This window comes from Elgaria multicarinata, chromosome 5, assembly GCF_023053635.1.
Source record: "Elgaria multicarinata webbii isolate HBS135686 ecotype San Diego chromosome 5, rElgMul1.1.pri, whole genome shotgun sequence".
Lineage (NCBI taxonomy): Eukaryota > Metazoa > Chordata > Lepidosauria > Squamata > Anguidae > Elgaria > Elgaria multicarinata.
The window spans coordinates 58069100-58086227 of NC_086175.1; the positions used below are offsets into that span (position 1 = coordinate 58069100).

The following is a 17128-nucleotide window of genomic DNA, read 5'->3' on the forward strand; positions in this document are numbered from 1 at the left end:
ACTTATATTAAAAACTGTTGTATTAGTGATGTCAGACAAGTCAGCAATAGGTAAATATTTCTGGGATTTTCCCACTTTTATCCATGAAGGGGAAATAATTTATATTAGCTTCTGAATCAATTCAAAGATAATAAAAGGTTAACTACAGCGTCACTGTGTAAACATCCTTCTAGGTCTGCTACATTGACAAAATAATTCAAAGTAATTCTGTAGTACCTGCAGAAGTACTACAACTATATAGATTATAAATAGTTGGCCAATTTCTGCTGTGACCCATGACATCAATTTATAGGTATGAATTTCTCATTGGCCCCATTCAGAAGACACCTTAAACCACAGCTTTAACCATGGTGGTTAAGCCAGAAAGCCAGGCTGTTCAGAAGATGCCTTAAACCATGGCTTTAACCACGGTGAATAAGGTTTTCTGGCTTAACCACCACATTGTAGAGTTCCTTGGATTAAAGGGAATGTATATTTTTCCAGAAGTCTAGTAAACAGCTGCCACATTTGTTTCCTAAGGTACAGAACACTATTTGCATGTCTTCAACCTTTAACAGCAACTGGCACTGTCAATGATCTACTCACAACGGGAGCCCCTTTGGCTAGAGAGCAGAGTAAGAATGTTTTAAAGAAAGAAAGAAATGTAAATAAATGAAACAAAACCCAGTTCTGGAAAATATTCCTGGTCAAAAACATTTTTTTACACAAAGCTGATTCATGAAATGCAGTCAAAATATGTATAAATTATTTATGCTACGTTTTACTTGAGAGCATTTAGAAACAAACATTGCAGCACGAAACTTGCTGTGCTTAAGCAAGCAGAATGATTCCTTCAAAAGGTAAATTCATACTTGAGTCAATACATGCCAGATGACAAAAAAAAAAAGAAGAAGATTCCTTTTGCCTTCATTAGGTGATCAACCAGATTCTTTAAAATATTAGAGGGGAGTGAAAGAAGAGAGGGGTGATGAAAAACATCAGCCTGGTTCAGAAATAAAGTGGCAGACTGCAATATTATAAAGGCCACAAATCAATTAAATGAAAATAGCATTAACACTAAACATTAAGGTCAATAATCATGTTGCTGTTGCATAACCAAGGAAACTGGCATAGAATTACAAAAACATGTCTTCTTGGTATCAGCCAGTGGGCGAGTTTGGACAATTATGGCAAAGGAAGCAACCATCCTGGAAGCTCCCTCCCTCCCCACGTTACTACTATTTGCATTATTACCCATGCTGCAGCTTGGGTTGAAGTGTCGTCCGAACTCGGTGTGCAGGGTTGGGTGGGCAAGGGGATCATACCCACCCTATAACCTATATGTAGGTTTAATGTTTTCTTAGCTTCATTACAACCAAGATGGCCCTTCCTGGCATAGTCCCATGATGGTGGCGGTTTTTGAAAATGGTTCAAGCCAATTCAAATGAGAGTGCATTAAAAGTCTTGTATTTTTTAGTTTTAATATATTACATAACATACATAGTATTATATAGATTTCTCATTTTAGGACCTATGTATTGCTAAATCTTACCTGTGGCTTAGAGTATAGCCAGACTCTTTGGACTGCTTTAGACACTAAATGTTTCACAATAAGAAAAAATGTGTAGGACTGAATACACAAGCATATGCAAATACTTTCTGAGTGGCAAGAATTCAAGAAAAAGGAAGGACTGTATCTCAATGGCAGATTAATTTGAGAATGAAAAATACACGTGAACATATTTGTAGTGGGGTATATCAATGAAAGTCTGGGATGTGTTGATAAATCAAAAAGTACTGAATGTGTGTGAGAGTCTAAGATGGAGGTTCTGAGCTTCACCAGACTTTTAGGCTATAAAAATAGTGTTCTTCATCCACAAACAAATGTAAAGATTTGTGAAAGCATATATTTGGAAGCCTTGAACTCTTGAATGAAAAGATCAGGTAAAAATGTTCATAAATCTTTTTGCCTCATATCTATTTGGGATAATAAATGAGTAAAAAATGCAGGGTATTTCTTTTAAATGATGCAATTTTTTCAGAAACAGAACCAATTCACATATTCATATGCCTGTCAAAGTTTTTGTATGCCTGCTATGCCCACTCTACAGGCACATATTTGAAAAGGTCATTTTTAGGTGAAATACAACTGAAGCAGTCACACAATTGCTAAGCATATTATTGGAAATTATCTCTATGGATATGTGCTAACATGCTTGGTTTTTCATGCATAAAAATGGATACTTTATCAGAATAAATACATACGTAAATCCACACCATATAACCCTCACAATCAATTTATTTCTCCTTCTTAGGTGGTGTTTGTGAATATCTTTATCTTTTAATACAAAAAAAATGTACTTGCCTCTTGTGCCCTCTATAAGTATGTTTAAGTTAATCAAAGAATCTCTGCCATTGTTTTATGTACATTGTTTATGAACAGGCCATTGTCCTCCTCCAGAGATATTATTTTAAATAATTATTCGTGAAAACACTGGAACTCTCTCTTACTGTCAATGATGTTACGCTTACTCCGGTCAAGGAAGCTCGTAGCCTTGGCTTTATATTTGACTCCTCGCTCTCCTTTATTCCTCATATTGAGGCAGTAGCTAAATCTTGTCGATTTTTCCTGTATAATATTGCCAGGATTCGATCATTTTTGTCTATCTTTTCTGCCAAGACGCTTGATCATGCACTGGTTATTTCACGGTTGGACTACTGCAACCTTCTTCTCTCTGGCCTTCCTTCTTCTCACATCAGTCCGTTGGTTTCTGTTCACCACTCTGCCGCAAAGATCATCTTCTTGGCTCGCCGCTCTGACCATGTTACTCCGCTTCTGAAATCTCTTCATTGGCTTCCAATTCACTTCAGAATCCAATATAAACTTCTCCTGTTAACCTTCAAAGCTTTTCACGGTCTAGCTCCTTCCTATCTCTCCTCTCTCATCTCACACTATTGCCCCGCTCGTGCTCTTCGCTCCTCTGATGCCATGTTTCTCGCCTGCCCAAGGGCCTCTACTTCCCTTGCTCGGCTCCGTCCATTTTCTTCTGCTTCCCCTTACGCCTGGAACGCTCTTCCAGAGCATTTGAGAACTACAAGTTCAATCGCAGCTTTTAAAGCTCAACTAAAAACTTTTCTTTTTCCTAAAGCTTTTAAAACTTGATGTTGCGCAGACTTTATACTGTTATTTTTACCCTACCCTGTGCCTGCTTACCCTACCCTGTGTCTGTTTGCATTCTCTTCCCCTCCTTATTGTTTTACTATGATTTTATTAGATTGTAAGCCTATGCGGCAGAGTCTTGCTATTTACTGTTTTACTCTGTACAGCACCATGTACATTGATGGTGCTATATAAATAAATAAATAAATAAATAAATAATAATAATAATAATAATAATAACTCCTCAACATAACAATCCTAGTTTATAATTTGTCTTATATAGTTAGAGGAATTTTTGCTTGGATTTCTTCTTACAAGGATATTCACAAATTCCCACTAAACTTTTGAATAATCTCTTGTCACAATGACCCAGCTCACACAATTTAAACAAGCCATGGTGGCTTATTCAAGCCACGGTGCCTTGTTTAAATCTGCAGAACATGCCAGGTGCTTTTAGTCTAATCACCTGCCTGGGTGCAGCTTGCCATGTCATCCAGCATGGCTTGTTTGAGGAGGAAACAACCCTACAACAGGCAGTGTTGATTTAAACAAGTCACAGTGGCCTATTTAAGCTCATTTTATCTCACAATGGAGACTATTGGAGTTGAATTTGAAGTAAGTTGGAGAAGGGATTTTCAGTCCTGCCTTTCGACCCAGCAAGATAATTATTGTTATGATGGCCTTGCTGTTGGATACAGGATTTGCAGCAAAGTGGGTTGTTGTTGTTTTTAAAGTGAAGAACATTATTGCTATACGCAGTCCGTGCTGATAAGGCAGATAAAACATGTATTATAGGTGTGGGTCAGATTGGTACTCATCCACAGGAAACAGCCAATCCAGACATGTCTGAGGTTGGCATAATGTAACTACTTCACAATCCCATCTGAAGTTTGCTTCCCTTCCAAAGTAAACTACTACTGGTTAAGTGCTGAACCCCTGGAAGATCTCATCACCCTGAAAGATTGGAAGGGTGTAACATTATATATAAACATGTGTACGTTCGTCAGAACCTCTGAAATGTATCCACAAAACAACATAAGCACATGGAGCTTTTTCAGTTTCCTTTATCTCATCGGTTAGGACACTATGCCTATAATGTGCTTATGTTGTCCAGAAATTCTCCTGTCCTACTACTCATAATTTTTGTTCTTGGAAAAGGTTAACAACTAAAAGAGACTCTAAAGTGTTGGGTTAAAGGGCATATGTTGTTAGTCCTGGCAATGGTTCTGGTCATCTTTTCATCATGTTCATCACAGACAATATTTAAGCTATGACTTCAGCCTAGAAACAGCTGTCACCAACAGTTTACTATCCAAGTTATCATTTATAAATATGACCTCAGTGATAGATTGCACAGAAAGTAAAATACAGGACAGCTGAGCCCACAGTAAGTATGACGAAGCCATTCACAAACTAATTGGTATTTAAAATAAGTTCACATAGCATTTCATATGGTAGTGCAGAAGCACACAACCTTTTTGGTCCCGAGCGCCACACAGATAGACACAGGCACACACAAATATGCATGCACATATCACAACAACCCTGACACAAAGTGTGGAAAGAGCGATCTGTATTAAGCTCTCTGGAGCAGGTATGGGTAGCCTCTTCTAAACCTCCCCTACCATTTCTGACCTAGAGGGCTCTCCACTCCCTCCCCCAGACACACTGTACTGTTGCTTCCAGTGAGGAAAGAGCAATCATCAAGAAAAGAGCAGGTAGGAGTAACACTGGTGGGGAGGGGATTCGAGCACCCTGGGAGCCACAGGTTGTGCACCCTTATTGTGGTGTAAACAATCTAAAATAACTTGTTGTTGTTTATTCGTTCAGTCGCTTCTGACTCTTCGTGACTTCATGGACCAGCCCACGCCAGAGCTTTCTAACTTAGCTTGATCTTAAACTGAAGTTGTACTTTAATACAGCTTTTAGCTGTACCTTAAAAATTACTAGAAACAGCTTCACGGTACTTTTTTTGCTTACCCTTCTTATCCTAAATGAGAAAGGTTTTTATAGATTCAGGGTATGAGGAAAGCCAGCAAAGGTAAACAGACTCACATGTCTGTCAGAACATAATTTACACATTAACTTGTGTGTGTGTGTGTGTGTTCAGCCTAAACATTGGGGGAAATATGTAAAATAATAAGCTCACAAACAGTATTAAACTAGATTATAAAATGCTATCTTTGAAGTTTTGTAGGGAGCAACGGAATCACAAAGTAAGGACAGCACAGTACAATGGCTGGGTTCAGACAACACAATAACCCACCCATGAAGAGAATCCATGGTTTACTGCTGGGTTGTTAACTGTATAGGTTGTTTGTGGTCAACAAACCATGATTTGTTTGTGCAAATGGGTTCAGACAGCACGATAACTTGTGTTTCAACAACAACCCGCTTGTCCCAGAATGCCTTAAGGAGCCTAAGACCTGATCAGAATGGTGCGTCTCAGCTGTCGCTCCTTGCAACTGGTGCCTCTTAAGACAAAAGATGGTCGACAGAGATTAGGAAATTGTACCAGCCCCAAGAAGACCAGGCTTATGCCCAGCGGGTATTTATTTATTTATTACATTTATATACCACCCCACAGCTGAAGCTCTCTGGGTGGTTTACAACAGTTAAAAAGGGTAAACATTAAAAAGTATACAAAATTTAAAAAACCATCAGAAACATAAAAACAACAGATGGGATCCTTTCCCAGAAGCCCCGTGGAGAGGTCAGAATGGGCTGAGTTTGGACAGCCCTTAGTTTTCCATTCCTCAGCTCCTTTCGATAGATGAGATTCGCATGTAGAAGGTGGGTAGGAAGTGGCAAAAGGAAAGAGAGCGAAGAGCCAAGAGAAACGCTGTCTCATGTTTTAAATGGATATTGTTGTTTTTTATACTTCTGGTGGGTTTTAAATTTTGCATATCTGTTTTTAATGTTCATTGTTTTAAACTGGCAAATAGAGGGAGAAAACGCAGAGGCAGTGACAGACTTTGTATTTCTGGGCGCAAAAATTACTGCAGACGCTGACTGCAGCCAGGAAATCAGAAGACGTTTACTTCTTGGGAGGAGAGCAATGACAAATCTTGATAAAATAGTTAAGAGCAGAGACACCACACTGACAACAAAGGTCCACATAGTTAAAGCAATGGTATTCCCCGTAGTAACCTATGGCTGCGAGAGCTGGACCATAAGGAAAGCTGAGCGAAGGAAGATAGATGCTTTTGAACTGTGGTGTTGGAGGAAAATTCTGAGAGTGCCTTGGACTGCAAGAAGATCAAACCAGTCCATACTCCAGGAAATAAAGCCAGACTGCTCACTTGAGGGAATGGTATTAAAGGCAAAACTGAAGTACTTTGGCCACATAATGAGAAGACAGGATACCCTGGAGAAGAGGCTGATGCTAGGGAAAGTGGAAGGCAAAAGGAAGAGGGGCCGACCAAGGGCAAGATGGATGGATGATATTCTGGAGGTGACAGACTTGACCTTGGGAGAGCTAGGGATGGCGACAGCCGACAGAAAGCTCTGGCGTGGGCTGGACCATGAAGTCACGAAGAGTCGGAAGCGACTGAACGACTAAACAACAACAAACCGCCCAGAGAGTTTCGGCATATAAATGTAATAAATAAATTTTGTGGTATATAAATGTAATAAATAAAATAAACAAAATAAATAAACCCAGGTTCAACCCATGCTCAATCCCTTAGTATGGGTTATCATGCTGTATGCTGCATGAAACTACTACTGTAGATCATGGCGCACATTGTCGGGAACAGTGTGTGCCCACACAGATGTGGAACATCTCATGTGTAACATGCATAGAGTTGATTAAGGTGCACACACTCTTCTGTCTCTTTACAAAGGTATGTTTTCATATGTTCATACAACACTTTTCCTCAATCCTCTGGACGTGTTGAACTACAATTCCCATCATTACCAGTCAGCATAGTCAAGGGCATCAGATTGAAAAAAGGTGTCATATAGTATGTACCTTTCCTTCCTCCTCCATCACACTAATTGTTATGCGCAACAGACACAAAATTATTGCTGGCTTAGGCCTACTGTATTTTTCTTGAATAACAATAACTTCTGCAATTTCTCTATGCATGTCTTTTCACTAAGCCACATTCTCCAAGCGCTATGGGTTTCTTACATAACTCTTCACAGCAAACTTTACACTTAACCAGCTTAAGTGAACCTGTCATCAAAAGTGTATTAAACATCATGTACAAAGCAGAGTATAGCTAAACTTTAGATATTACCACAGTTACACTTTTCACCATCTCCTTGTTCAGCTGCTCTAATTTCACAAATAAGTTGTTACTATGAATTATGAGTGCTTATGAATATGATTTTAATTTGTTTTATACAAAATACTTTTAAACAGCTTTTTAGCCCTGGAAGCGTTCACCAAAGCCTCTCACAAAAGAAGAGTAAAACAACAACCATTAAGCACCACAACAGATCAGACAATAGAAAACATTATAAAGGCGAAAGTATTCTGAAACAGAGCAAGCAACAAAGACCTTTGGATAACTTGATATTTGAACACACTTGCCTCAACAGTACTTTCAAGAACAGCACAATCAATTTCAATTGCACAAGGGTGAACGGAAAAATGTGATCGATTATTCTTAACTGAACTAGATTTCTATTAAAATGTAGGTTGTCTCATATCTTCCGTTCATGAAAAGTTGTTTTTTACTCTCTATTGTGCATTTTGATTAGGGAAGCATACACAGGAGTAGCCCATTTTTCTGCTTCTTACATATGCAATCTATTACTCTAACTTAGCAATTGTCCAATTTACAATGTGCCAAAAGTTTAAATATGTATACATTTAGGGGTGGGCAACCTTTTTGCCATAAAGGTCTGCATGGAGCAGTGAATTTGGGTTGTAGCCAGTGGTGGGAAGGACCTTGAAACCCCTTCCCAGTTTTCTCTACAGCTCTCTCTCTCTCTCTCTCTCACACACACACACACACACACACATGCTCTTCTCACACCCATTCATTCTTCCTCTCAGCAAACCTACCCACCTGATGCAGTGAGATCCCACTGCATCCCTTCCCACTCCCCACTGTCCAGCTGATTGGGGCTGGAAACAATTGAGGAGCACACCCATGGGCAGCCTGTGATGGAATCCTGTTGTGGGTTTCCTCTGCTGCTCAGCTGATGGGAACAGATGAGGACTCTATAGGGTAGGAGCAGCACAAAGGACCAACTGGCAGTGTGGGATGTGACTGGGCCACAAGAAACACCTAAGCCCCCTGCCTCAGCTGCATTTTACCTGCTAGCAAGAGTGCCTTCTCACTTCTCTAAGCTCTGCCTGCTGGCCTGCCGGCCTGCCTGCTTACCTGGACTGCTTTAATCTGCAGTTTGCTAGTAAGGGTTTGCAGCTGGGAACTGTGTGGTGGCTGGATTAGGCCACAGCCTGACCTGGAAGAAGCTCATAACAGAACCAGCCCTGCCATGGGCTTCCTTCCTTTTTAAAGTTTTAAAGTTTAAATCTTGATTTTTCTATACTATGGTTTTAATTGTTAACTGCCCAGAGAGCCTTGGCTGTTGGGCAGTATAAATTGTAATAAATAAAATAAAATAAATAGCTTTCTGGAACAGAAAAGATTAGTATTATATGAAGGGTGGCTGAAAACGTATCAGTCTAAGTAGAATGAACCTGGGTTTGGAGATTGGGTGAGAACGTTTCAATCACTCCTCATATAATAAATACAACAATTTGTGGTTGCTACTATAGTTTAAGCACAGATGCCTTTGCGCTAGTGGAATAACTATCTTTGCCATAAATGCATATACACATTAAACCCACTTAATCTTACCGATTCAGTGCAAATGCATAGTGAAATTTGATATTGTGCTGATCAGCCAGATCACAAGTAGGGAGCATTTCCAGTGTCTCCACAAGCTTGACCATAGCATCATAGTCCTAATAAAAATTCAGAGGAGAATAAAAGAAAGCAGCATGACTAAAAAAAATTCATCCATCAAGTAGTTTTACTTTTACTTCACTATTTTATTAAAAGTAACCATGACTGACAACTCGTAAGACAGATTTATAGTCTTTCTCCTTGGCAACCACTTCATCCTAGGATAAAGTCTGCTAGCAAGATATTCTCTACTTACAAGGAAAATGCACACAACTCTATGGGAACTAGAATTTATAGTATCATAGAATCATAGAATCATAGAATAGTAGAGTTGGAAGGGGCCTATAAAGCCATCGAGTCCAACCCCCTGCTCAATCCAGGAAATCCACATTAAAGCATGCCTGACAGGTGTCTTGGATGCCTCTAGTGTGGGAGAGCTCACTACCGCCCTAGGTAATTGGTTCCATTGTCGTACTGTTCTAACAGTCAGGAAGTTTTTCCTGATGGCCAGCCAGAATCTGTAACTTGAGCCCATTATTCCGTGTCCTACAGTCTGGGAGGATGAAGAAGAGATCCTGGCCTTTGTCTGTATGAACAAATGCAATCCTGAATAGAAGCATTTGCCCTTGCCTGTGCTAACAACCCACTCATGTTACTCTACTTTGGCAGTGGACATTTCTCTTTAAGCATTATTTTAATTCCAGGTGGAGACAAGCTCACCATGAAATTAAAATAGCAGCCTTACAGACAGGATTGTAGACAATTATAAACCAAAGGTCAAACCAAAGATTCTTAGTAGGATTATAAACAATTATAAACCAAAGGGCACTAAGTAAGAGGAACACTTTACTCAGATTTGAGAGTCAGATAGCAGGAAGTTAACATGGTTCATTTTTGTTAACTTGCAAATCATGTTGATGAATATTACAGAAATGGGGACAAAAATTTACAGCAAATGACCATAAGTAAACACTGACTCTGAACTTAGATGTCATCTTAAAAAATATCAAAAGTCAACAAAGATAAAAATCCAAACAAAACAGCATTAGGAACTGAGTATTATGATTTAATGGTAAATACAACATACCTGGATATCTCGATATGACAGAAGTAAATTGATTACAATGTCAGAAGTCAGGACTTCAGTATTATCCATACGAAGTTTTATCCTGGCCAGTTCCTTTGCCAGTTCTTCTCCTTGATACTTGTCTCTAGCTTTCCTAATGTCATTTAACAAAGTTTCCTTATAGTATGTACTAAGGAATTAAGCACAGGGGGGAAATATGATTATCTGAATTGCTCAATAAGATAGGGTGAAAGATAACCCAAATATTGAACCTCAGTTTCTCTGGGGAGACATGCCCAGATGGATATCTAGAAGGATGCCCACTGCCCACAAAGCTGGAATGGCTTGGACAGGGGTGACTTTTGCGGGTGGGAAACAGGGGAAGAAAGGCGCTGCACATGCAAGGTACATGTGGGCAGCATGAGGCGTGGGGGAGGCAGGGCCTATAAAGGCCTGCCCTGCTGTACCTCAGCCTGAGGCTTGGCATCCTCCTGTAGCAGGGGTGTGCGGAATTTGCACATTACAATAGTGACAGCGAGCATGCTGGCACCTTTTGGTGTTTGGCATATCTGGAGGTCCTGCTCCCCCGGGGGCTTTGCAGCTCTCGTGTCAGGATATGGTTTGCCTTTGGGGACCCTCCTGTCTCATCTACTTGGAGCTCTGCAGCACTGAGTGGGGATGATGCAGGCCGGTCTCCCCACACTTTCAAAGTGTCCCATAAGAGAGGGGTCAGATTTACTCGACTCCTGGCTTTGGAGAGTGACTCGCCTACAATGGCAGGCTAGGTGCCTGAAGAAATGGTCTAATAGATTCCTGCACTTTCACATACAGATCCAGGGAGGTGTGAAGTTCCCTTGTTTAAATAAAGCAGCCCTAGTTTATCCCAAACTCTGGTGTCTGCATCTTTATTCATGCTTCCTTCTCCATTCCCAAACCAAGTGCTCTATTGAAAACCATCAAGGAACAGAAAGATCTTGTGGTTTCTATCAAGTTACTTAAAAAGCCTTGTAGAGCTGATGCATCAGGGAGAACAAATAGATTGAAACAGAGGTCAAAATGTCCCTGGAGACACTGCCTCAACCTATAACCATTCATACCAAGTTTATTCACGTACAGCTTTTATGCACATAGCTGGAAATTGGAAGAAGGCAAGACTAACATCCTGCACAGAGTCCCAGAAACATGGAGCTACTTATGCAACACAGAAGTACACAAGCAGATCCCTTTTCCCTTCCACTGAATGTATGGAGGTAGGCATGCACTGGTGGAGCTAGTGGGTGCAACCCCAGCCCCCCTGCATGTTTGGTACATGTGTTATGTTAAAAAAAAGCAGCCCTTTAAATCACACGGAATTTGTAGATGATAGGAATGGAGCAGCAGGAATGATCCTGACTGACCCTCCTGCACATTTATTCTATCCAATATGTTATTGGTACAGAGTTAAATTTGCTATCAATATCAAATACTAAAATATTTTTTAAAGGTGTGAACAAATCTTAATAAAAACGAACAACAGGATGTAAATAATGTTTCAGTGTGGAGTTCTCCTGCTCACTGTTCCAGTCAGAATGCCCTCCATCATGATACTCTATTCCATTCCTTCCCACCCAATTTATTGTGTGTCTCCACACCAATGGTCTGAGGATTAGACAAATTCCTGGAGGATAAGGCTATCAATGGCTACTAGTTCTGATGGCTATATGCTACCTCCAGAATCAGTATGCCTATGTACACTAGTTGCTGGGGAACATGGGTGGGCAGGTGCTGTTGCACTCATGTCCTGCTTTTGGGTTTCCAATGGGAAGCTGGTTGGCCACTGTTTAAACAGAACACTGGACTAGATGGGCCCTTGGTCTGATACAGCATGGCTCTTCTTATGTTCTTAGAAGTCTGGTTTTGAGGATTCCTCCCTAGGTTTTGTTTCCTAAAGGATTTTTGTACTTCTGCAAATCTGGGGGTTCTCTCAAGCTTGCCGATACCTGAACATCCAAAATACAGGGCATAAATTTTCAAACTCAGTGACTACAAGTCTATAAGATCTACTTTGAGAAGAGCCAAGGGCTTGCATGAGTGAATTAGATTTTGTCTTCTATTAATTTAATAATCTGTTTGATATGCAATGTGCTGTGCATTTTTCTAGTATTCTAGCATCTGTTTGTTATGTAACGTGCAGTGCATTTTTCTAGTATTCAAAGAATGAACCTTCTGTTCCCTTGAGAAACATTTTTTTTAAAGTAACAAAAAACCAAAATGAACAAAGTTTGTTTCATTAGGGGTGTTGTCTTTCTTGCTATTTTGTATTTTTAACTGTTCAAGTGTTATCTGTTTGTAGCTCCTGAAGAAAGATTTTGTTAAAATCCAAAACGTCGAGCCTTTGACACAAAAAGAACTATGAAAGATTTTATACTTTCCAATAGCACCAGAGCCTGTCTCTCATCCAGTGGTGCCTTTTCCCTCTACCACACACTAGAATATCTTACTAGAATATCTGCATGAGAGAGATACAGGACAAAATTAAGACCACGTCCAATGCATTAGGCAGAGGAGATCTATAGTTCCTAGAGATTGCAGCGCTTCTGGAAGGCAAAAGAGTCATAAAAATTACCATGATGTGACATGGATGTCCTTGAGAAGGTTGATAAACCTGTCCATGAGTGGAACACAGAGAGGTCCCAGGATAGAGTCCCAATTAGGTTGCATGTATTCAGAGGCTCTCCGCTGGGCATCACTTTCACAACAAAAATAATCGGCACAAGGTGTTACAATATATGGAATGAAGTAGTAGTTGCCACTTGAAGCCTATGGAAAACAAGGCATCAACGTATTAGAACATGATGAGTAATCTCAAATGGAAACTTTTAGGAAACAAGGAGCAAACAGCAGGCAACAACACAGGCAGAAATGCCTGCACTCATCCCCATTTCAAATGCTCAGTTTAAAATCTAAAACTAATACGTATACCTAGTTTTCCATAGTGAATAACAAAAAGCTTCATCATATGTAGAACTTGTGCTGCAAAATTCCACAATTTCTAACACAGTTTTGAAAATCTCTATAAGTAAGAAAGTACCTAATGTTTCTGAAAAACTAAGACTATCATAAGAAACTACAATAGCTCAGGCAGTAGGGTACAATGTAGTATTCAGCTACCACTGCTGAATGGCAACCAAATGGAAGAGAAGGACCCCGTGGCCTTACTGACAATATTGTGGAGTGAGGGGACACCGTGGATGTGTTCAGCTCAGCAACAGAAAAATATTACATTTTTGCACTAATTTTAAAATGTATCAAATTTACTGAATTGCACATATTACAAGAGTAATTCTTTCAGATACTGAGAGAATTAGAGTTTTAGGAATACACAGGATATGTAATAAATCTGCATATAAATATCTGGGTTACAAATGGTTTCAGAAATCATGGTATACCTACTTAAAGTTAAAAATTCACCAGGGTTTGAAAATAAATAAGCAAAACCTTGTTAAGAATAAAACCTAACTAAATATTAACGGTAGTTAATTGTGGCAGTTTAATAATAGTGAAGAGATTTGGGATTGCATCCTATGCACACATACCTGGAAGTAAGTCCTATTGAATATAATAGGACTGAGTAAACACTCAATGCTGCATCTGCACTGTCCCGTAATGAAAAAGGAGTCCAAACCACAAAGATTTTACAGAAGCACAACAACAAAAGCTTTGCTATTCTCATACAAAGTTGCATTATCTGTTTAACCATTCAGGCTAAAAACCAAACCAAAAAGGAAAGGAGACTGATCATTGAGCAACATATATGTTTTATATGTGTGTTATATATTGCCCACTGTATTTTTACAGTAAAACAAAAATATCCCATTATTTATTTATTATATTTTAAATCCTCCCAATAACAAACATTCGCTGTGTGGATTACAAAAATGAATATACTTCAATTTAAGGGAAAAGGAACTCCCATATAGCCCTAGTCTTTTATTGTTCCAAATCTCTATGTTAATTCCCTTGCCAACACACAGAGGGAACCTTTGCAGAGGTGTATCTAGTACAAAGATGACTTATAGCAATGCCAAAAGATCTCTCTCATACAGTTATCCCTAAAGCCATGCCAAAAGCACACACATTCACTTACACAGCCGGTCCTACCCCAAAATAGGTACAGTGGTGCACTCAGAGAGGAGTGTGGGGTGGAAGTCACGGGCACCAAACAGCAGAATGAGCTGGAGGGCCCCCAAGTGCAGCATAGTCGGCTTACCACATTTTGAAGTGAGTGAAGTAATACACGATGCCATAGAAAGACGAGTAAGAAATGTAAGATTATTAAGTCCAGAATCTATAGTCACTGAAGTACACCACTGAGTTACCTTAGGTTCCAGGATGCCTTCTGGAAAGTCAAGGTCTGCTGCCTGTTTCTGGGATTTTCTACCTTGGAAGGGTAGGGGCATTCCATTACTCACCTCACACCTTTTTAAATTGATCTCTCCCAGAACTTTCAAAGTTCTCTTCATTGCTCTCCCTAAACTGCCTTAAGAGTGCTATGGACCCATAAAAGAGGGCTTTTGGGGGTTTTTTTTAAAGAAAAATAAAATGTGTTAACAGCTTGGAGGTCAGAAGCATACCTCTATCCTGGGTGAGGCAGGGAACTTAATTTATTATTATTATCATTATTATTATTATTATTATTATTATTATTATTATTATTTGCATTTTTATACCGCCCAATAGCCGAAGCTCCCTGGGCGGTTCACAAAAACTAAAACAATTCAAAGTGTAAAACAAACAGTATAAAAACATGAGATAAAATACACATCAAAACGAATTAAAGCATACCATACATGATTAAAACATCCTGAAAACATTCTAAAATTTCACTGGATAACAGTGTATTTGCCAGACTTTTTGTCCCAGCCACTATTTTAATCTGAAGAGTTGTGCTTCCACCACTGTGTGAGGAAGACTTGCATGGCCAATTCAGGGTGAACAGTTTCTACACCAAGGATTGTTCTACATGTTCTGATACCACAAGCCTTTTTGTGTTGGAAAGTCACATGGGGTATCACAACTGACATTGATGGATGGGATCTCACATGATTGATGTGTGGGAGCACTCAAAACTTTTGTGTTTCCAAAGAAAGCTAGCATGTCACAGAACTAACCTTCTTACCATGTCCAGAAGTTATACATATACACGTACATGTGTACATATGGAAGCTTTTAAACATTACAACCTCAACCTGCTGCATACAGTCCCATGACAGCAATGCTGTTCTTTTGCCCCTCAGAATATATAGAATACCTCTGAGGCTATAGAAAACTGTTAACAAGATTAAGTAACTGTTCAGTTCTAACACCTCAAAAATTAGGATGGCGTAACACTAACTACCACTATCACAGGGATGTTATTCTGCCACTTCTGCCACTTCTGGAGCACTGTGAATCATATCTGTTGACAGATACTGAGGGAGATCATGGGGAAAGGATTTTTTCATTCTTATACAATATCTGAAGATGGAAACTGGAAATGAAAGGCAGTTACAATGATAAGTATGTATGCCCAACATCTGTGTGTAGACAAACAATAGTGAAAAGTGGACTAAATCTGCCTAAAGGCATCATATTATAATAACAATCAAGTGCTAAATGGGGAGTGCATGAAGAGGTGCTTTTACTAAAACAATGCCTGTGTTAACTGATGCACTGCAGTGAGTATGCCCTATCCATTTCCAGCTCACAGTTTCCAAAATCTTCCAACACAAAGAGTTGATATTAAAATGGAACTAAGTGGGCAGGCACCATCTGGGTTAACAGGCACATCCATTCCCCCAATGTTCAAACTGGGGGATGACGACCACAGTGGAGGCTCTACATAATTGAAGCACTGCATTACTTTCCTCTCTCTGCCTCCCAAACCCCAAATAGAAATGCTCTTAGAGTAAAACATAATTTAAACTGATTATATACACATTCCCCAGAGAAATGATTAATTAAAAATATACATCCAAAAGAAGGAACATAAGATACATAATTTTGATGGCTTTACTCAGAGGAAACTGGATCATAGTGCTTTTTGCAAGAAATGGGAAAAGGCATTATCTATTTTTGCTCTGATGCTCCTGGGCCATTTATTAGTTTATTTTTGCTCTGCTTCTCCTGCACCTGTGAAAGAACACAGAGAGCTGAAACTGTCACAATGCTATTGCAGTTGGTCTACTTAGTTGTATACGCCACTGCTAAGTACATCCGATTATGCCATTGGTTATTTCCTCTGTAAAAAGGGGAAACTCTTGAATTCATGTTATTTATGTTTGTTTTTACTTCATTCATTTGCACATCATTTCTAGACATGCCTGAAGTTATCCAGATGAATCTAAGGTGTAATTTTGTGATTAAATATGCATGAGGCTTCAAGGACTTCTTGCCATGTTATAATTTCATAGATAAAGAACCACATTGTATGAAGGTGCACTTCCATCCTTACATTACAAAACTAAAAGTAGCAAACTCAGTTTTCATGCAAAACTGTTAATAAAAATAATAGCCCAGCAAAGGCAAGGCAGGCGCCATTCATTAGAAATAACTGCCATGCACAGACAAGCATCATTCATTAAAATGACTTGCAGAGTTACCAAAAACACTGCCTAAGGGAGCATGCTCAAGACTTCAATTTATTGGTAGTGTTAAAGAACAAAGAATATTTCAATACTAGGTAAAATATTATTAGTTTCATTTAAAAAAAAGGCCACAAGTATTATGTTGTCACCTACATATCTTATTTACAATGAAGCTATATTTTATACTGAATATATCAGTATTTACCACTAAGGTGCAATCCTACTGCGATAGTTGTAAGCCCCTGAAATGGGAGGCTACCAAGTATCCAATGCATACATGTTCCATCCGCCCTGCAGTTTTTGCTAGACTCTTGACTTTGGGGGAAGGCCGCATAGTGCCTCGGAGCAGGAGCGGGGCGAGGCCACGTGGCACATAGGAAGCTGCATAAAGGAGCTTCCGCAGTCTTCTCCCCTCCCCAGGCATGCCCCTTTTCACCCTCTCTGCACTCCA

The 17128-nt window shown here is 39.5% G+C and overlaps 1 protein-coding gene across 4 annotated transcripts in view; it reads right to left on the reverse strand.

Annotated features, from left to right (window-relative positions):
* MAP3K15 (mitogen-activated protein kinase kinase kinase 15) overlaps positions 1-17128 on the reverse strand; it is a 79638-nt gene that overhangs the window by 42870 nt on the left and 19640 nt on the right. For all 4 annotated transcript variants that reach the window (XM_063126436.1, XM_063126435.1, XM_063126434.1 and 1 more), the window contains 3 exons: positions 12678-12871; positions 10094-10262; positions 8959-9065 (listed from right to left, as the gene is read on the reverse strand). In XM_063126436.1, coding sequence (XP_062982506.1) covers positions 8959-9065; positions 10094-10262; positions 12678-12871 — 470 coding nt within the window. The remainder of the gene's footprint in view (positions 1-8958; positions 9066-10093; positions 10263-12677; positions 12872-17128) is intronic.